This window comes from Tachyglossus aculeatus, chromosome 2 (assembly GCF_015852505.1).
Source record: "Tachyglossus aculeatus isolate mTacAcu1 chromosome 2, mTacAcu1.pri, whole genome shotgun sequence".
In the NCBI taxonomy this organism is placed as follows: domain Eukaryota; kingdom Metazoa; phylum Chordata; class Mammalia; order Monotremata; family Tachyglossidae; genus Tachyglossus; species Tachyglossus aculeatus.
The window spans coordinates 100,109,200-100,131,645 of NC_052067.1; the positions used below are offsets into that span (position 1 = coordinate 100,109,200).

General features: G+C 45.0%; 2 protein-coding genes and 1 non-coding gene across 3 annotated transcripts in view; 1 reads left to right on the top strand and 2 right to left on the bottom strand.

Annotated features, from left to right (window-relative positions):
- COL10A1 (collagen type X alpha 1 chain) overlaps positions 1 to 11,034 on the top strand; it is a 67,934-nt gene extending 56,900 nt beyond the window's left edge. The window contains 1 exon segment of the mRNA XM_038742210.1: positions 9,155 to 11,034. Within this exon segment, the coding sequence (XP_038598138.1) occupies positions 9,155 to 11,034 (1,880 nt within the window).
- The window catches only part of NT5DC1 (5'-nucleotidase domain containing 1), a 204,153-nt gene that overhangs the window by 158,737 nt on the left and 22,970 nt on the right, over positions 1 to 22,446 (bottom strand). Inside the window, exons 5-6 of the mRNA XM_038770169.1 lie at positions 19,974 to 20,053; positions 16,821 to 16,902 (exon numbers count right to left, since the gene is read on the bottom strand). Coding sequence (XP_038626097.1) covers positions 16,821 to 16,902; positions 19,974 to 20,053 — 162 coding nt within the window. The remainder of the gene's footprint in view (positions 1 to 16,820; positions 16,903 to 19,973; positions 20,054 to 22,446) is intronic.
- On the bottom strand, positions 21,262 to 21,399 carry LOC119924892. The gene has a single exon (XR_005449571.1). It is a non-coding gene; the product is annotated as a small nucleolar RNA SNORA7 (small nucleolar RNA).

Sequence of the window (22,446 nt, forward strand, 5' to 3'; positions counted from 1 at the left end):
TAACAGGCATTTAATAAATACGATCATAGAACAAAAAACCAAAAACAAACACCTGATAGCACAATGACAGCAAAAACAGGTACTTACTGCAATGGTGCTTGATGGTGAAAATTTGTCTTGGGGCATTTGCTGAGAATTCCAAATCCTTTCCCTGTGGCGGCAGCTTCTCTGTGCAAATGAGCTTTCTATTTAGCAAGCTTCTCCAACCAAGAAGCCCTAAGGGAAGTTGATCTAGACCCCCAGTGGATGCTTACATGTTTACCACATCCTATTAATTCAGAATAAAAATAAGCTTGAGCTGTTTCTCACTGAAATTCCAAAATAAAATATTGCATGACCTTAGGGCTTTCACCAGATGGAGAGTTTCAGCTTTGGCAAACAGGGTCACCCCCTATACTCATTAAGAACGGCAGTTTGCACTGCCTCCATTCATCCTGACCCTTTCCACGTATCTGGCAAGAAACATGGTCTCTCTATTGACAGCAATGTTTCCTAGCAAAAGAATAACAAACAGCACTCAATTCTGGGCTCACTCATAGAGGGTGGAGTCGCCATTAAAAAAACTCACTGCGTAACCTCTAAGTATATATGTATGCATTCATAACATGGGTAATTCTACAGAAAACCTGAAGCCTACCAAACATTTTTAACCACATTACAGCTGTTGGGTCCAAAATACTACTCCGTCAACTCACCTGAATAAAATCAGTTAGGGAAAAACAGTCGTCCCCCCCGCTCCCTACCCAAAAATGTTATTGTTGAATAACTTCCTAATGGATGTAGAGTGGGAACCCAGATTCTCAACAGTTAGGTCTTTCTATACGCGACATAGGCTCAAAGAAAACCCTGACTCTACAGGTCAGGGTGCCATTTTTGCAGAGGCCACAGAATACATTTATGGTTCCTTTCAAGGGAGCCACACTGAACTTGACTTGGAGAAATTTATTCAGGAATGGAAGTACATTTGATTTGCAAGCCCATCTGCTCCCACTAGGAAAAAAGGAATTTGAGGGGACTCCATAAAGGCCTGCTAAAACCTCCTTGAGTAGGTTCCAATGCCATTCAGCTCAGAATTCTGCCTCTGACAGGGGCACCAGGATACTTAGAAGGATCAAGTGATCATCATCATCAATCGTATTTATTGAGCGCTTACTATGTGCAGAGCACTGTACTAAGCGCTTAGTACATGATGATTGTTGTGATTCATGATGAGTGATGATTGTTCTCCGCACATCCACCTTCACAGCGAGGGGTGGATCAGCTAGCATCCCTAACTATGCCTAATAATAATGGTACTTGTTCAGCATTTACTATGTGCCAAGCACTGCTCTAAGCACAGGGGTAGATACAAGTCAATCAGGTTGGGCACAGTCCCTGTCCCTCATGGGGCTCATTTGACAGATGGGGTAACTGAAGCTCAGAGAAGTTAAGTGACTTGCCTAAGGTCACACAACAGACATGTGGCAGAGCCGGGATTAGAATCCCTGACCTTCTGACTCTTAGGTCTGTGCTCTATCCACTAGGCCACACTGCTTCCCACCTAGAGTAACCAACCCAACTGTGGAGTAGTTTAGAAGTCAAGGGAAAGAGCTGCCCTTCCTTCAGATGATAATTACAGCTCTGAAAGGGTAACAGGGAGGTCACCAGTTTTACTTTCATTTATTTTCCCCTGGTCCTGTTTATCGATTCTGAAAGTCTCAGCTAAAGGAGGAAAGTGGAATAAAGTGGATGCCAAGAAAGGCAGGTATAGGAGCAAGCAGAAGCGACCCATACATCATCTCTCCTTTGGCTCACTAATGTGAGACCGCTCACTGTAGACGGATGGAGGGGCTAGTGATGGTAAAGCTCCAGAGTCACTTGCCATCTTCAAAAACAGCCCCTCAGAAGGGGGAAATTTCAGTGTAAAACTCTTACACACAACAACTTTGATTCTGTTCCATGACTCTTTGGGTAAATCATCAGACAATTCAGCATTCCTTCCTCCTGCAAGTCCATTCTCCATTCCTCCACCTAAACCCTTTACTGGTTTCACCTTTCACAGAATTAAATGCACAATTTTTTTTTAATTCATCACAGGAATTTTGTCTCACAGGGACAATCAGATAAGTCATCTTACTGCAGTCTGAATTACTAGTGGTATAATAGTAATAATTATGGCATTTAAGTGCTTTCTGTGTGCCAAGCACTGTTTTAAGTACTTAATCAAGTTAATCAGGTCACCCTTTTAACCTGTGCCCTAGCATGGGAGTGGATGCTCGAGGGGTTTACATTGCTGCCCTGGGCCAAACCCGACTCAATTCGGTCATAGTCCACAGAGGTGACATGGTCATTTTTGCCGATGGGGCCACAATTTTCCCAATTTTTATTGTTTACTGTCTTTTAGCTCATTGAGATTGGGGCGGGGTGGAGGGTTGTCTTTATTCCACAGTGGAAACAGCATTAAAACAATGGCTTGCAATATACTTCAGCCCAAAACAAATTCTTCTAGCATGCTGCTTCTTCCCAGTTACCACTGGAGGCTACGTTAACCAGAACAGGCCACTATGGAATGTTGGATCAATTATTGTTTCTGGGCACTATCTTGGTTAGTCAGATTTGGTATAAAGTTCCTCCTTTAGTATAACCAGGGGATACAGTTCATTCAATCGTATTTACTTGAGTGCCTACTGTGTACAAAGCACTCCCAGAAACCATGCCTTCATCATGAGTGTTGGACAGAACCCAGCAGCAGATTAGGGAACTTACTTTCAACAATCAATGGTATTTTTTGTGTGCAGAGCATTGTACTAAGTGCTTTGAAGAATACCAACAGAGTTGGTAGACATGTTCCCTGCCCACAACGAGCTTACAGGATAGAGGAACAATGCAATTCTGTCTGAATTCAGCAAGACACAGTATCAGAAGACATGTTTAAGGTATGTGTGTGGCTTCAGAAGAAGAAGCAATGTGGCTTAGTGGCAAGAGCACAGGCTTGAGAGGAAGAGGTCATCCTGGCTCCGCCTCTTGGCAGCTGTATGACATTGGGCAAGTCACTTCACTTCTCTGGGCCCCAGTTACCTCATCTGTAAAATGGGGAATAAGACTGTGAGCCCCACGTGGGACAACCTGACTACCTTATATCTACACCAGCGCTTAGAGCAGTGCTTGGCATATAGTAAGTGCTTAACAAATACCATCATTATTATTATTAACAAGTATCATTATTATTATTATTATTATCATTATTATTATTCAGACAGTGGGGCGAATACTATAATACAACACGAGTCTTCCTTAATGCAGTGTTCTGCAAGCACACAATCCCCTACGCCTTAGGCAAAAAGGGTGCATTTCAGAACAAAATGCTGAAAATCTAGGACTGGGCCTCAGACATCTGTAAGATTTCTAAAGCCTAAAGATAACAACTTCTGAGCTCAAATGGGCTAACAAAAAGCATTAGATAATTTAAATAAATGACCACTTTAATGATTCTGTTAATCAGAGGTATTTGTTTAGCGCTTACTACATGCAGAACCCTTTACTAAGTGCTTGGGAGAGTACAATACAAAAGAATTAGCAGAAATCTTTCCAGATGAAAAAAAGATAGTTCCCCCTCTAGGCCGCAAGCTCGTTGTAAGCAGGGAACCAGTCAACCAGCTCCACTGTTGTACTATACCAGTGCTCAGTGCTCTGCATATAGTAAGTGGTCAACAGTGATTGCTGTTTTCATATGATGCAATTCCAAAATAACCAACTAAAACTCTAAAAGGAAATATTCTGAGAGAAGGTATTTCTGAGAAGGAAATACCTGTTGTTGTAATAATAATAATAATAATGATGATGGTACTTGTTAAGCACTTACTATGTGCCAAGCACTGTTCTAAGCACTGGGGTGGATACAAGGTAATCAGGTTGTCCCCCGTGGAGCTCACAGTCTTAATCTCCATTTTACAGATGAGGTAACTGAGGCACAGAGAAGTTCAGTGACTTGTCCAAAGTCACAAAGCAGACAAGTGGTGGAGCCGTAATTAGAACCCGTGACCTCTGACTCCCAAGCCCGTGCTCATAGAAGTAGTAGTAGTAGTGTAGTAATGATAATAACACTGTAATATTTTTAGCAATGGTATTAATGAACACCCACTGGGTGCAACACAGTGACTAAGTGGGGTATTGTAAGCTTCTTGTAGACACAAGGAATGTGTCTGTTCCATTGTTGTACTGTACTCTCCCAAGTGCTTAGTATTGCACTCTGCACACGAGTACTCAATAAATGCTACTGAAAAGGAAAGTTCCACAGAAGCATGAAACATTCCCTGCCCACAAGGAACTAATGGTCTAATGAGGAGGGGACTGACACAAACACATTTCCAAATGGGGCAATCAGAATATATATATATAATATATATAAATCAATTTGTAGGAGAGACTTAAAGTCACATACATTTGCCAACTAAATAACACCCTATTCTTCCAAAGCCTCATACCAACAGGAATGTCAAGTTAATCACACTCATAAGCCCATTGAGCAATTTCTCCCATCTGCTTGGCTTCCCCCAATAGAATTGTGTTTCTGGTGTATATTTTGGGACAGCATGTAATAGCACACTGCACATTTAGGGCTGAAAGTTTTGCTAGGCCAAATTTGAGTTACATAAGTAATTAAATTAGTGATGCTCTTCTTTCTACCTTACCTCATCTAAAGAACAGACTTGGTACTGGCTTTCGGTTTGGCTTCTGATTTAAACAGAAATTGTCAGGACAAGCTCATTTTTCTAAAGGGCTTGTTTTTCCTGATGGTTCTTGATCGTTTCTCTCTCCTTTTCAAAGGTTATCTGACAATTTTTTTTGACCTCCTAACATAAAAACTTCCTAGGCCAAATTGGCTTTGTAGGTGAGATTTAGGCAGACCACATTATCCACTGCAAGCTAATGCTATTCAATTCAAAATCAAAGGTTTCCAGTCTGGACAACAGGCTAAAATTCCAGATCCGAGCAGGAGCCTATAGTAACTGCTGCCTCAAGAGGTTCTGTAATTACTACACCCTCAGCTGGATAGTCAGTTTCTGTTAAGGATGGTAGTGCCCTGGCTTTTTTTTGTAATATTAGTTAAGCACTTACTATGTTCCAGGCATCGTACTAATCGCTGGCGTAGATATGTTTGGGGGTAAAGCACTAAGGCTAATTGGAGGGGTCTTCCCTCATCATGCAAGACCAAGGGGTCCACTCCCCAATAGTGTCACTTATGAGAAGCAGCGTGGCTTAGTGGACAGAGCCCAGGTCAGAAGGATATGGGTTCTAATCATGGCTTGGCCACCTGTCTACTATTCATTCAATCATATTTATTGAGCGCTTACTGTGTGCAGAGCACTGTACTAAGTGCTTGGGAAGTACAAGTTGGCAACATATAGAGATGGTACCTACCCAACAACAGGCTCACAGTCTATTATGTAACCTTGGGCAAGTAACTTCACTTCTCTGGGCCTCAGTTACCTCATCTGTAAAATAGGATTAAGGGTGTGAGCCCCATGAGGAACAGGGGCTGTGTCAAACCCAATTAACTTGTATCTACCCCAGTCCTCAGACTAGAGCTTGGCACATAGTAAGCACTTAAGTACCATAATTATTATTATTACTGATGAAACACTTCACAGTGCACTTGAATTTGTACGCTTTCTTCACCCTACCCTTAGCCCCACAGCAATTCTGTACATGTCCAAACTTTCCTTTTGATGTCTGTCTCCCTCTCTAGACTGTAAGCTCCTTTTGGGCAGGGAACATGTCTACCAACTCTGTTACACTGTGCTTTCCCAAGCGCTTAGTACTGTGCTCCACTCATAGGAAGAGCTCTGTAAATGTGACTGATCTACTGACACCAGTCTCCAGCTCTCCAGGAGACCTGATGGGCCACTGTGGCTCCCAGAAGGCTCTCTACCCTCCATGGATCCAAGTTGCTTTTTCCAATTGGAACAGTCCAGTGGTAAAGCCCCAGAGCACATTGGTCTGGTCCCCCTGAGCATCTCCCAGGTTCAATTCTCATGAGGATTATATGGGCTGGGCTTGGAAAGCTGACTGTACAAGAACCACTCTTAGGCTCCTGACCAGACCAACAGCTCAATTCCCTCTCATGAGAACCTCCCTTTAGCATCTGCTCCTCACTGGCCCCTCTTCTTATCCCATTTCCAAAAACTCCAAAGAAACCCCCATCTCTGGTCTTCCTCAAATTCAACATTGGAACCGATATTCCCGCTTTTGCATGGTTGAGATACTCCCTTTATGAAATGTTCTTAAATGGAAAATAGTTTGGAACTATACCCAGCTCTGCAGGAACAAATTAATGTGTGAGCATTTACCCTGGCTCTGTTCCTGCTCTGTGGTGCAACCTTGAGAATCTATGCCAAGTGGAGACAGGTTAGGGTGAAAGATCTGCACCCCCGCCCCAACATTGGGGGATCTTTGTGATCCCATGGTTGTAGCACCTAGGAGGTCAATAATGAGAGCACAAAGATATTTAAGGAAAGAATGACTTTGGTAATCAACTGCGTCCATCATGAGGAATGTCTGCTTGAATGGAAATTCAGCTACTCTGTGTTCAGAAACAAATCAATTATAGCTAAGGCATCTGGCTATATTCAAGACTTTTCTAGAATGCTGGAGAAGTCAACTTGTTTATTGTTTAATAAGCTTTTGTAAGGAGCTTATTCACCACTTTGAGATGTCCCCTACATTTCTAAGATCCTACTATTATCTTCAATTGACAGGGTACAAGGAGAATGAAGAGATGATGGAATGTACTGAGAACCCCCACTCCCAAACACCTGACCCAGAATGGGTTGCAGGACCCACATCATGCCAGTTACAATATTATTTTAAAATACCTTTGAAATTACAATTCTATGACCTATTGTGTGACCAAGACATGTCTCACTATCTGGAAAGCTGAGTGGTGGCCCAGTGGCCAGAGCATGAGCCTGGGAGTCAGAAGGACCTGGATTCTAATCTGCCACTTGTCTGCTGTGTGATCTTGGGCAAGTCACTTCACTTCTCTATAGCTCAGGTACCTTTTCTGTAAAATGGAGATTAAGACTACGAGCTCCATGTGGAACATGGGCTGTGTCCAATCTGATTAGTACTGTCTGGCACAGTGCTTAATAAATACCATAAAAATTCCTTTATCGCCATATCCCCTTGATTAACAAATTTTTCAGCCCATGTCAGTGCTCGAGTGCACTGCCCCACTCATCCTAATGAATTCCAGAGATTTTTTTTTACCATTTCTTTGGATATTTCAATGGTACATTCATGCATAAAAATCCCTGTGGAAGTATAGCCTACTGCTTGCTCTTTGGATGCACTGTTCAAACTTGATGGCTAATTCTGACACTAGTAATTCTAGTTTCTAGATTCAAGATTCTAATACACTGAGTGCTGAGCACCAATCAATAATTATACTCTGAATCTGTACTGTGCTTTTTAATTTTTCCTCAGCACTTTCATATCAGTGATCTCATTTTACACTCAAAATAACCCACTGAGGAAGGGCAAGGCAGGTATTATTTTCCTGATTTCATTGCCAGGTTAAGTGACTTGCCCACAGTCTCAAAGCAAGCCAAGCCAACTAGTAAGGTAGAATTAGAATCTGGATTTCTGACTCCCAACCCTACGTCTTTCCACGGGACCATGGTACCTCAATAAACCAAACTCAGAGGTTTTAGAAAAATGATGGTTTGTACGATTGGGTTTTATAGGGAGAATGCTGGGTGGAAGGAGGGAAGGTGAGTATGAATTGAAAAAGACTAGCGAAGGGACAGAGACAAAATTGCTAGATTGTAAACTTCTTCTGAGCCAGGATTGGGCCTACCCGCTATACTGTACTCTCGCAACTGCCCCGTATGGCGTTCTGCGCACGGCAAGTGAACGATAAATACCATTGATTGAATGATTACATCCCTGGTACAATTATAAAGAGACTCCAACAAGAAGAAACAAAATTAACTGAGAACATGAGGATGTTACAGAGCATCAGAGGCCCTGGAATGGGTCTACACCAGAGGTTACAGTGTCTCATCTTGGAGGACTTTCCCATCATTCTGTGACCGTTTAGCAGAGAAGGGTGGTTAGCTGAGCCCTCCAGGCCCCCTTCAACCTCATAAATTTAGGCTCATCATAGTGATGAGCTGCCATTCACCATAATTGTGTTTCTCTCCTAATTTTCCCCATAATTGTGGGAAAGAGCACAAGCCTGGAAGGCAGGGGACCTGGGCTCTAATCCCAGCTCACCACTTGACCGCTGTGTGACCTCGGATGAGTCAGTTAACTTCTCTTGGCCTCAGTACCTGTTCTCCTTCTGCCTTAGATTAGAAGCCTTGTATGGGATGGGGATTGCGTCCAAGCAGATAATCTTGGAAAGCAGCTTGGCATAGTGGATAGACCATGGGCCTGGGAGTCAGAAGGTTGTGAGTTCTAATCCTGGCTCTGCGACTTGTCTGCTATGTGACCCTGGGCAAGTCACTTCACTTCTATGAGCCTCAGTTCCCTCATCTGTCAAATACGTGAGCCCCATATGGGACAGGGACTATGTTCAGCCTGATTTTGCTTGCATCCACCCCGCACTTAGTACAGTACCTGGAACATAGTAAGTGCTTAACAAATGCCATTATTATTATTATTATTATTATCATATATTGACCAAGGGCCTCATGCTTATTTCATTCATTCATTCTATCATATTCATTGAGCCCTTACTGTGTGCAGAGCAATGTACTAAGCGCTTGGGAAGTATAAGTCGACAACATATAGAGATGGTCCCTACCCAACAATGGGCTCCAGGCCAAGCCCTGAGCAAAAAAAGCAACACAATGGTTATTCTCATTATTACTCTCTCCCTAATACCCTGGGTAGCAGCATGGCGCAGTGGATAGAGCCCAGGCTTGGATTCAGAAGGTCAAGCGTTTTAAACCCAGCTCTGTCACTTGTCTTCCGTGTGGCAAGTCACTTCCCTTCTCTGGGCCTCAGTTTCCTCATCTGTAAAATGGAGATTGAGACTATGCACCCTACGTGGGACAGGGATTATGTCCAACCGGATTTGCTCGTATCCTCGCCAGCACTTAGTACAGTGCCTGGCACATATTATGTGCTTAACAAACACCACTATTATTATTATTATTTACTCTTTTAGGTGTGCCAGTGAGAGGAGACCAAGGCCCCACCGGCCCACCCGGACCAGCTGGTCCCCGGGGACTTCCCGGCCCTTTGGGACCTCCAGGAAAGCCAGGTTTTGGAAGCCCAGGCCCTCAAGGCCAGCCAGGGGAACCAGGGCCACCAGGACCGTCTGCTGTCGGGAAGCCAGGTCTGCCAGGTCTGCCGGGGAAACCTGGCGAAAGAGGACCTTACGGGGAGAAAGGAGACGCTGGGCCCGCTGGTCTCCCAGGACCCAGGGGACCAAATGGGCCACCTGGAATTCCTGGCCCGAATGGAATTTCAGTCACAGGGAAGCCAGGGCAGCAGGGGCCAGCAGGGCCAAGGGGCCTCCCGGGGGAGAAAGGAGCCCCGGGCCAGCCTGGCATGCTCGGCCCAAAGGGAGAAAATGGGTATGGGGCTCCTGGGCGCCCAGGGGAGCGAGGACAGCCAGGTTTACAAGGTCCCATGGGCCCCCCCGGACCTGCCGGGCTAGGGAAGCCAGGGGAAAATGGGTCCCCGGGGCAGCCGGGAGTCAAAGGGGACCGGGGCCTCCCAGGGGAGAAAGGCCAAGCTGGCATCCCTGGGCCCCAGGGCCCCCGTGGGGAACCGGGAGTGGCGGGACTTGGCAAGCCAGGGGATAACGGGATTCCAGGGCAGCCGGGGGCTCCAGGAACCAAGGGTCACCCTGGCATTCCAGGCTTGGTGGGGCCCCCTGGGCCGCCGGGGTTGGGGAAGCCGGGATTACCGGGAATCAAGGGGCAGAGGGGCCCCGAAGGCCTCCCTGGGACACCCGGTGTCAAGGGGGAGCAAGGCCCGGCGGGTCGCCCGGGAGAGCCGGGGCTGGACGGGCTCCCTGGGAGCACGGGACCTCAGGGACCAAAAGGGATGCCCGGTGTCCAAGGTCTCCCGGGGCCCAAAGGGGAAGCGGGCCCCACAGGGCCGGCAGGATATTCTGGTGCCAAAGGGGAGAGGGGCCTCCCAGGGTTGGATGGGAAACCGGGTTACGCGGGAGAGCCAGGCCTTGATGGACCCAAGGGATCCCCGGGTTTCCCGGGGCCGAAGGGTGAGGCCGGGCCCGGCGGAGCTCCAGGGTTACCAGGCCCGGCGGGAGCAGCGGGAGCTAAGGGAGAAGTGGGGCAGGACGGTGGCCCCGGCCCCAGAGGGTCCCCGGGGATCCCGGGCTCAAGGGGGCCGGCTGGCCCTCCCGGCACCCCTGGCTTCCCGGGAGCTAAAGGGGACCCGGGATCCCCAGGGCTGCCCGGCCCAGCGGGCCTGGCCACTAAAGGACTTAATGGTCCCAGCGGCCCTCCCGGGCTACCCGGTCCCAGGGGCCACGATGGAGAGCCCGGTCTCCCGGGGCCCCCAGGGCCTCCCGGACCTCCCGGCCCGGCTGCCGTGGCCGAGGGCTTCCTAAAAGCCGGCCAGAGGCCCAGCCTGACGGGAACACCGCTAGGCAGCGCAAACCTGGGCCTGGGGGGAGTGCGTGGGGTGGCGTTCACAGTCATCCTCTCCAAGGCCTACCCAGCCACGGGCACGCCCATTCAGTTTGACAAGATCCTCTACAACAGGCAGCAGCACTATGATCCCAGGACCGGAATCTTCACCTGCCAGGTGCCGGGACTGTACTACTTCTCGTATCATGTGCATGTGAAGGGCACACACGTCTGGGTGGGCCTCTACAAAAATGGCACGCCCATAATGTACACCTACGACGAGTACAAGAAAGGTTACCTAGACCAGGCTTCGGGGAGCGCCGTCGTCGACCTCATGGAAAACGATCAAGTGTGGCTGCAGCTCCCCAACACGGAATCCAATGGCCTGTACTCTTCTGAGTACGTCCACTCGTCTTTCTCGGGATTCTTGTTTGCCCAAATCTAAGAGCATCCCACTTTGGATGCCGGGGAGCATTGCAGGGTGTCGGGGGGAGACGCTGCCTCCATTTTCTGTTTGGAAACGTTCTAGATGGGGTGACCCCACTCCCCCTGACCAGTGACATACTAATCACAGGGAAAGGTTGAGGATTTGGGCATGAAAAAGACATCCTCGGGGGTAAGCTTGGGAATTTTCCAAAACATACCTCTTGGTTGCCTAGTACGGAGTGATTTCTTTTTACGTTTGTGGAAAGGGCAAACCGGTTGTCAGAAATATGAACAGCAAAGCAGTACGGTCAACAGTACATAAAGATCATACCTGTTTTATGAATCTCTAGTCAGTATTTTTAAGGCTCTTTAATGTTTTCGGTGAGCTCGCTTTTTGTTTTTCATCTTGAAACATGCTTCCAGTACTTAACTCTTTGGCGCAAACAAAACACGGCCACACCATGCAATGATTTGAAGACAAAATATCACCACAAAGGACCACTTCCTTACAGTATTCAAGGGATTTATTTTAACCTTTCAGGCTATCTTGCACTACTTACCACCCCACTGAGAGCACAGATTACACAGGAAATTCGGAATTTTTCAGTTGAAAAAATAGGTGACTATTTTTTTTTTCCTTTTTGAGAAAAACGTTTCTCATCTAACGGAATGGACCCAACATTTTTCAGGCCATTAAAATCCTTGTGGGGTAAAAAAGTCCAGATCACAGCCCTGTTGTAGGTCTTGATCTACAAGCTTAGCTGTGGGAATTTCCTGCATTCAGGTTGGGGAGTGAACAATAACAAAGTAGAAACCCGTGCTAGCCAAAATGGGAAGCAAAGTTCAGACGTGGCAGTTTAAATGCTTTAAAAAAAAAGCCACAGTAATCAAGAACTTGAGGCTTAGGAGACAAAGACTTTAAAGTCACATTAGGGGAGAGAGAGAAGAAACTCAAATGATACCTTTTAAGAAAAGCATTCCAGTCACGTAATTAGCATTTAACCACTAATATTGGAGTATTCCAGCAATGCTTAAAAAGGTACAGTATTTCCTCAAACTTGAATCTCTCAAATGGAAAAGTCCTGTTTCGTTTCGAGCAATACTTTTTGGGGGTGCATTCGGGGACAACCTGTAAGAGGCTCCAATGAGATCACCAAAAGGTTTCCATAAATCAGTGCCTGTCACCTCAAAAAGAATCAAAAAAAAAAAAAAAAACAGATCTCTGCTACGCTAATGCTGGGACAAAATATATGTTTCTTGTTTCATTTCACACCTTTATGGGGTAGTTTTCGAGGAAACTGCTGCCTTCTAGGCCTAGGAAATGCAACATATTATTCTGTTCATACAGTAAAACATAAAGTTGACATATGTATCTGCCACCTGTTCTGTGAATGCACTTAGCACCCAGAATTTTTCATCTGAATCCTCTGAATGACCAAATAAGAGCTGTTTGCTATTACTATCTGGTTTCCCAGCTTCGTCAAAAGAGTGCTTGGTTCACCGAATACATAGCGCTTAGAACGGTGTCAGCGCTGAGAACAGTGCTTTGCACATAGTAAGAGCTTAACAAATACCATCATTGTTATTATTATTATTTAACTTCTTCTCCACCTGGATTCAATGTGATTTTATCTCCTCTAGTGGTGCCTCCACAAATCTTTCCACCGAGTTTTACCGAAATTGTCCCTGACATGAAGGGCTTCAACAGTTCGACTAGAAATGATTTCGATTATTTATTTAGTGTTGTATTTTTTACATTGCTGTTTCAAAAATCTTTCACTAGGAGCCCAAATCTATTATTGAAGGTGCAAATGTTTTGTCTTTTTCCTCCTTAGTTTCACTGCAATCCTACATCCGCTGATGTTTTATGCTGAATTCATTAGATACCTGCATAATTCTTACTGTAAACTATCCTTATTACTCTTTTCATTTTCCATAGTTCACAGATTCAAAGTGAATAAAAGTGGTAAAGATTTGTAAAAACAGTCACTGGCTATTGTTCTCCATTTGTCCTTCCATCACAATCACACAAACAAGTGATGGATAAGAATCCCTTAGGGTGTTTCCTAAAGGTCTGGTCATTAGCACATTAATCCAAGCATTTATCCCTAATTCCTGCTTTTCACTAGGCCCTACTTCCTCTCCATTATGTGTCCCCGTTGCACTTTTTTTTTTAATGAAATTTATTAAGCACTTACAAGTGCAAAGCACTGTTCTAAGCGCTGGGGAGGTTACAAGGTGATCAGGTTGTCCCACGGGGGGCTCACAGTCTTAATCCCCATTTTACAGATGAGGTAACTGAGGCACGGAGAAGTCAAGTGACTTGCCCAAAGTCACACAGTGACAACTGGTGGAGCCGGGATCTGAACACATGAACTCTGACTTCAAAGCCCGTGCTCCTTCCACTGAGCCACGCTGCTTCTCTGGATTTGCACCCTTTACTCACCCCACCCTGAGCTCCCTTGCTGATCTTCCAGCCTCCCACTTCTCCCCACTCCAGTCCATATTTCACTGAGCTGCCTGGATCATTATTTTTTTTAAAAAAAACACCTCTCAGCTCCTATCTCCCTATTCCTCAAGAACCTCCCACTGGTTGCTCTCTACCTTTGCATCAAACAGAAATGACTTAAAGCATTCATCACCTTGCCCCCTCTTACCTCTCCTCGCTTCTCTCCTTCTACAACCCAGCCCACTCACTTCACTCCTCTAGTGCCAACCTACTCATGATACCTCCACTTTATCTATCTTGCCATCAACCCCTCGCCCACATCCTGCCTCAGGCCTGGAACGCCCTCCCCTTTCATATCACACCATCACTCTCCCAAGATTCAAAACCTTATTAAAATCCCATCTCCTTTTTTTAAATGGTATTTGTTCAGTGCTTACTATGTGCCAGGCACTGTACTAAGTCCTAGGGAAGATCCAAGATAATCGGGTCGGACAAAGTCCAACCTCATAGGGTTTACAGTCTTAATTCCCATTTTACAGATGAGGTAACAGAGGCACAGAGAAATTAAGGGGACTGCCCAATGTTACACAGCAGACAAGTGGTGGAGCCGAGTCTAGTGCGCAGGTCCTCTGATTCTCAGGCCCGTGCTCTTTCCTCTAAGCCAAGCTACATCTCATTAGGCCCTACTTCTTCCCCATTCTGTGTCACCCTTGCACTTGGATTAGCCCGCTTTACTCATCCCACCAATAGCCAGGCTGCACTTTCATCCATATTCGGGATTTACTTTAACATCTGTCTCCCCTTCTAGACTGTAAGCTCCTTGGGGGCAGGGAATGTGCCTACCAACTGTCATATTGTACTCTCCCAGGCACTTAGTACAGTGCTCTGCACACATTAAGCGCTAAATAAATTTGATTGATTAGCCAAACTTTGGTTGCTAAAACCAAGGGCTTAGGGAATAATGGGGAGGGCTTTTTACAGCAGCGTCAATCATTCCTGGCATCTGGTACGGAACCTACATAATATAACTTTACAGTACTTATCCCACCTCTTCTGGGGGTATCATTTGGATTTAATAATAATAATAATGATGGCATTTATTAAGTGCTTACTATGTGCAAAGCACTGTTCTAAGTGCTGGGGAGGTTACAAGGTGATCAGGTTGTCCCATGTGGGGCTCACAGTCTTAATCCTCATTTTACAGATGAGGGAACTGAGGCCCAGAGAGGTTAAGTGACTTGCCCAAAATCACACAGCTGACAAGTGGCAGGGGGTGGGATTTGAACCCATGACCTCTGACTCCAAAGCCTGTGCTCTTTCCACTGATACTGAACTTGTGTGTATATGTAACAATAACAATTAATAATAATTACAGTTTTTTTTAAGCACTTACTGTGTGTCAAGCAAGCACTCTCTAAGCACAATTGAATGAATAAGCACTGGGATAAATACAAGTTAATGAGGTCAGAAACTGTCCTTGTCCCATATGGGGTTCACAGTCTAAGTAGGAGGGGGAAGAGGTATTGACTCCCCATTTTACTGAGGCCCATAGAAGCGAAGTGACTTGCCCAAGGTCACACAGCAGACAGGTGGCAGAGACAGAATTAAAACTCGGGTCCTCTGACTCCCAGCCCTGTACTCTTTCCACTATCAATCAATTAACAATCATATTCATTGCGGACTTACTAACGGCAGAGTACTAAGCATTTGGGAGAGTACAATATAACAGAATCAGTAGACATGTACCCTGCCCATATTGAGTTTACAGTGTAGAGAGGAATTTACAGTTTAAAGGCCACTAGGCCTCACTGCCTCTGCCTGTTCAATTTATTTATTTTCACAACCTAGTACAGATTATTACGTTTGTCACCCATTACAGTGAAAGCTCCTTATAGACAGGGAATGGGTCACTTCATTTTTTTGTATGTCTCCAGCACCTGGAGAGTTTCCAGTACTCTACCAGTCTCGACTGCAGGAAGGAGAGTCAAACAGAGGCCTGTCCATTCCATTTCTAGCTTGGCCAGTGGCTAGCAAGTAGAAGGCAATCTGCTACAGGTCAAAACTCCCCTGTGTTGGGCAGCAGCGGCATGGGAGAGAGTCGAGGGCGGAGACTCAAGTTTACGTCACGGAAGGAGGCAATGGTAACCCGCTTCCGTATTTTTATCACGAAAACTCTCTGGATATACTACCAGAATGATTGTAGATGGAGGTGGGGCATTCTAGGAGAGATGTGTCCACGGCGTTATTATGGATCGGAGACGACTCGATAGCATAAGACAAGACAAGCTTCTACTCCAGTGGGCACTCACTAAATGTTATTACTGCTATTACTACCTCTACTACACTATTAGAGAAGCAACGTGGCTCAGTGGAAAGAGCACGGGCTTTGGAGTCAGAGATCATGGGTTCAAATCCTGGCTCCACCACCTGTCAGCTGTGTGCCTTTGGGCAAGTCACTTAACTTCTCTGGGCCTCAGTTACCTCATTTGTAAAATGGGGATTAAGACTGTGAGCCCCACGTGGGACAACCTGATCACTTTGTAACCTCCCCAGTCCTTAGAACAGTGCTTCGCACATAGTAAGCACTTAATAAATGCCATTATTATTATTATTATTATTACATTTGCTACAATGCTATGCAAGTTATAACAAAAGCCTCAGTACCAGCACTGACGATTAAATTATAAATGCACTCATTATGGGCAGGGAACACGTCTACCAACTCTGCTGTATTGTACTCTCCCAAGCACTTAAACAGCATGGCTTAGTAGATAGACCACGGGCATGGGAGTCAGAAGGACCTGGGTTCTAGTCCCAGTTCCGCCACTTTTCTGTTGTGTGACAATTTCTCTGGGTCTCAGTCACCTCAGCTGGGGATTAAGACTGAGAGCTCCATGTGTGACACTGACTGTGTCCTACCTGATTAGTTTAAGGAATTCTTTGGTACATTTTTCAACTGCAATCTGTCTGTGTGTTCTGCCTTCTCCCCATCTTGTGCAGATTTAATACTAAGAGGATTTAAGATACGCTAAAGTAAGCTATACAATAAGCACTGTGTTAACAGGTCTTTTTGTTCACGTTTTTACACAGTAACCTTGATTCAGCACCTATTCGTATTACTTTACTTCCTCACTACCCAACTCCAAACTGCGGAGGTGAATTTTATCAAAGAGCAGTAACCATCCTTATTTAGTAATAACGGTGCCACAAAAATGTAACCAATACTCTTAAGCATAGATCAGGTAGGCTTAAAACAATTTAGAACATAGAATGCATGAAAGCATTTTTATTTCCCTAGAAAGACCAAAAAACTGAAGTCACAGGTACTCTTTCATGAGGCACCAGAGGGGACTCACCTTTAAAAGCAGACATTTTATAATTATGCTGTATCCCAGCAACGATATCCTTCCAAAACTCAAAAGGTTTCTGGACTCCATTCTGTCAATTCAAAGAATCCCAAAGCCACATGAGTTACATATTCCTAATTTTCTTACAAGAAACATTACATTCCTATCTTTGGAATGGATTACAGAACAAGTAAATGCCACAAAACACTACACAGTCTTCCTCTCTGTGTCCTGCACAAAGATTGTTTTCAAATCCAAAGAACAGAAAAGATCTCTACATCCTGCAGTCACACGCACAGCAATAGTCACAACTGAGAAATGACTGGGAAAGACCCAGCTCTCACTGTCATAAATAACTGCTAATACAGACATGACAGCGTGTTTTCAATGACAACGTGGTTTTAAGAAGAAGGAGGAGACTATTACTGTAGAGATCAACAGATAAGATTTACAGCCAAGAGTAATGCTCAAAATCAGCACTATCCCTAATTAGAAAAAGTACTGGCCATCAAGGTTTAGGCAGTTAATACTTATTAACGTACATTTCTATGTAAAACAGATAAAACTTCTCTCTCCTCTCTTCTTCTTTCTCTCTCTCAACACCACCCTTTAGATTAGCAACAGTGCTCTAGAAAAGGAAATGACTTGCAAATACAGTTTTTCCCAAGAGAGAATTCCATCCTCTAGACTACAAGCTCCATGGGCAGGGAACATGTCTACAACTCTGTTATATTGTACTCTCCCAAGAGCTTAGGTACAGTGCTCTGCACACAGTAAATACCAATGACTGACTGACTGGAAGCTGTTTAGTCTCCTGGAATGTCCTGGCTCTCTTCCTTTGTTGGTTAGGGATTGTCTCTATCTGTTGCCGGATTATACTTTCCAAGTACTTAGTACAGTGCTCTGCACACAGTAAGTGCTCAATAAATATGACTGACTGAATGAAAACCCCATGAAGGGTTTCTTCTTTAAGAGCAGGACAATGGGCTTTGATAAGGATTAGTCATGGTTGGCAGTAGAGAAGACTCAGGGCATCTGTGGTCAGAGCTGTTTACAGACAAGATTTAGAGAAGAAAAACGGAATCCACACAGATATCCTATTCATATATGAAAAATAAAAGAAGCAGATTTTAAGCACTTGTGAACTTATTTAAACCTTCCTTGTCACTTATATATCTATGCCTGCTCCATTTATTTATTTTGATGGTGTTCTAAATATTTTTATGCTTATCTCTCCCATTTGAGTGCATGTTCCCTGTGGACAGGAGACATGTCACTTTGGTCACTCTGTACTTTCAAGCATCTATTACAGTTCACAACAAGTGAGTGCTCAACTAATGTTGTTGCTACTACAAGTACTATGTAGATGAACTACAAGTTCCTTGTGGGCCGGGGAAATGTTGCTCTGGTACTCTGTACTTTCCAAGCGTCTATTACAGTGCACAGCACCAAGGGCGTGCTCAATAAATGTTGCTGCTTCTAATAGTACTATAGTACTAGTAGTACTACTCATTCATTCATTCAACTGTATTTACTGAGCACTTACTGTGAGCAGAGCACTGTACTAAGCACTTTGGAGATTACAATACAACAATAAACAGACACATTCCTTGCCCACAACGAGTTCACAGTCTAAAGTGAGGGTACTGCATACACTGATAATAAAAGTTTCAGAACCAAAATTTGTATTAAAAAGTGATGGGGGTCTCCACCTATCAGCAATACCCTTCTCTGATCACGTTTTGTGTTAAGATGACATTTCTAAATCATTTTCAATCTCATAATAATAATAATGATGGCATTTATTAAGCACTTACTATGTGCAAATCAATCAATCAATCAATCATATTTATTGAGCGCTTACTGTGTGCACAGCACTGTACTAAGCACTTGGGAATCACAAGTTGGCAACATATAGAGACAGTCCCTACCCAACAGTGGGCTCAAAGTCTAGAAGGGGGAGACAGAGAAGAAAACAAAACATATTAACAAAATAAAATAAATACAATAGATAAGTACAAGTAAAATAAATAGAGTAATAAATATGTACAAACATATATAAATATATACAGGTGCTGTGGGGAAGGGAAGGCGGGGGGGATGGAGAGGGAGACGAGGGGGAGAGGAAGGAGGGGGTCAGTCTGGGAAGGCCTCCTGGAGGAGGTGAGCTCTCAGTAGGGCCTTGAAGGGAGGAAGAGAGCTAGCTTGGCGGATGGGCAGAGGGAGGGCATTCCAGGCCAGGGGGATGACGAGGGCTGGGGGTCGACGGCGGGACAGGCGAGAACGAGGCACAGTGAGGAGATTAGTGGCAGAAGAGCGGAGGGTGCGGGCTGGGCTGTAGAAGGAGAGAAGGGAGGTGAGGTAGGAGGGGGCGAGGTGATGGAGAGCCTTGAAGCCGAGGGTGAGGAGTTTCTGCCTGATGCGCAGATTGACTGGTAGCCACTGGAGATTTCTGAGGAGGAGAGTAACATGCCCAGAGCATTTCTGGACAAAGACAATCTGGGCAGCAGCATGAAGTATGGATTGAAGTGGGGAGAGACACGAGGATGGGAGATCAGAGAGAAGGCTGATGCAGTAAAAGCACTGTTCTAAGCACTGGGGAGGCTACAAGGTGATAAGGTTGTCCCATAGGGGGCTCACGGTCTTCATCCCCATTTTACAAATGAGGTAACTGAGGTAACTGAGGCACAGAGAAGTGAAGTGACTTGCCCAAAGTCACACAGATGACAACTGGCGGAGCTGGGGTTTGAACCCATGACTTCTGACTCCAAAGCCTGGGCTCTTTCCACTGAGCCACGCTGCTTCTCTCATCTAACTGAGGGAGAGTGTAAAACAGGAATTAAGACTGTGAGTCCTCTGTAGAACATGGACTGGTTCCAACCTGATTGGCTTGCATCTACCCCAGAGCTTAGTACGGTGCCTGACACATAGGAAGCACTTTACAAACACCACAATTCAGGAAAAAAAAAAAAAGAAAGGAAAGAAAAATCTGGTAGTTTGCTCTGCAATCTTATGAAAGCCTCTTCTGCCCCCTCCTGCAAACACTGAGAACATTGCTAGCTAAGAATATTTCTAGCTAAGAACATTGCTAGATATCATTACCACGACTCACATTTCTCATCAAATATAGCCTATGCCAAAACAAAGCAATAGTGCACTTACCCTGGTCAAGCAGTCCACAAGCTTTGCACAAAGAAGGGATCCTGGCAGGTCAAAGTAGTTGTCATAAAAATAATATTGAGCTAGTGAAACAAAAATAAGATGATTTTTTAAATTAAAAAACACAAAGAGGTGCTTTCCTAGACCCTGAGCCCCCACCCCAAAATGTGACTAATGATGCTACTGAGTCGCTTTTCCAACAGGAAGCAATTGCAAGGCGGGTAGAAAACAACAAGGTAACGCACCGATCGCCACTGCCTGCTGGATGTTAAAAGCTCTGATTGTTAGTCATGGTTTCTACACTACAGTGCCTCTGGCCTGGAGAAGCATTAGCGGTAGTCACACACGAAGCAGGAGCCACATGGGAAGGGATTACCTCCTTTCTGTCCCGCTCTCCTGAGAGCTGCCTGATTGGGCCCGGTGCCCCGGGATGGGAGGCTGCGGAAGGCGGAGAGGTCACGTCCACCTACCCCGCCACGTGACTATCCTCGGTGGCCTGAGCCACCACCAATTGCCTGCACATGGGAAGGGAAAAGCCGTTGAATTTCAAGGATCCCTCTAGCACTGTATCCTGAGTGGAGCACAGGGAGTGTGCTCTGGGAGGGCATGGGGCTAACCAAGGTCTCTCGTTAATGAGGCGGTGGGGTGGGAGGGCTTTGTAGCTTGCAAGGCAGCATGCGAAAATGGAGACCAAATTGACCAGGCAGATGCCAGATGACGGGATAGGCTCATTTCGTGGCACTGGTACACTTGGAGGCGGGAACTAGCTCTTAAGGCTTCCATCAAATACAGGGACCACCACCCAGTCATAAGGACTTGGGTTCTAATCCCGGCTCTACCACTCATCTGATGTGAGCAAGTCACTTCATTTCTCTATGCCTCATCTGTAAAATGGGGATTAATATTATGAGCCTCATATGGGACATGGACTTTGTCCAACCCGATCAGTTTGAAGCTATCCTAGCGCTTAGTACAGTAACTGGCACATAGCCCTTAAAAAAAACCCAGCACACACATACACACACAAGCAAAAAAAAAAAGAATGCAGGCATAGCCTGGAGGCTCCTTTTCTTGTTGTCTTATGCTGTTGAGTCGTGTCCGACTCATAGCGATGCCATGGACAAATCTCTCCCAGAACGCCCCACCTCCATCTGCAATCGCTCTGGTAGCGTATCCGGACAGTTTTCAGAATACAGAAGTGGTTTACCATTGCCTCCTTCCACGCAGTAAGCCTGAGTTTCCACCCTCGACTTTCTCTCATGCCTCTGCTGCCCAGCATAAGTAAATTTTGACTTGTAGCAGATTGCCTTCCACTTGTTAGCCATTGCCCAAGCTAGGAATGGAATGGGTATCCCTCTGCTTGGCTCTCCCTCCCAGAGTTGAAACTGGTAGAGTACTGGGAACTCTCTAGATGCAACCCTGAGAGGTGGCCTCTACCTGAGTAGAAATCCTGCGGTTTCAGGATCAGTGACAAGGGAGCTCCTGAGAGTAGATATCAGCCAGATGAAGAGCGTAACTCTTCACTGGGAGGAAGGGTGGGCTAGTAGAAAGAGCATGGTGGTTGGGAGTCAGGAAACCCACTTTCTCAACCTAATTCTATCATAGCCTGTTGGGGGATCTTGGACCTCTGTTTCTCCATTTGTAGAATGGGGGTAAGATATTAGCTTTCTTCCCTCTTAGATTATGAGGACTGTAGGGCTTAGAAGAGAGATCTGTATTTCTTCTATCTTAGCAGTAAACCAGTTTGAGGGCACAAAATAACTGCATAATAAATTTCATAATAATAATATCTTCTTGTAGTTATATATTGATTTATATATTCAATTAGCAAAATGTTTGGCTAGTTAATGCGTAATAAATACCATGACAATAATAATGTCTGACGGATGATCTAGGGCAAGTCGCTTAACCACTCTGGGTCTCTGTTTCCCCAGCTGTAAAACAGGGGTAAGATATCTGCTCTCCTCCTCCTTAGACTATGAAACCTGTACAGGACGGGGACTATGTCTGAATGGTCTTTCTTCTATCTACCCCAGCAGTAAACCATTTTTGGCACAAAATTAGGGCACAATAAATGCCATAATGATAACATCTTTTTGTATTTCTATATTGATTTATATGTTTAATTAGTAAAATGTTTAGCACGTATGTGTGCAATAAATACTATGACAATAATATTGCCTGCCAGGTGACCTTGGAAAAAGTCACAACTTCTCTGGGCTTCAGTTTCCTCATCTGCAAAATGAGGAATCAATACCTGTGCTCCTTCCTACTTAGACTGTGAACCCCACATTGAACAGGGACTGTGGCCAACATGATAATTTGTATCTTTCCCAATGCTTAATACAGTGCTTGACACTGCACAAGAATAGTTATTCTTTCATTTATTTATTTATTTAGATATTTTATACTGATATATTTGTGGTGCTATCTGTTATATCCTTATTTTCTCCTTATCCCTATATCCCGAGGAAAC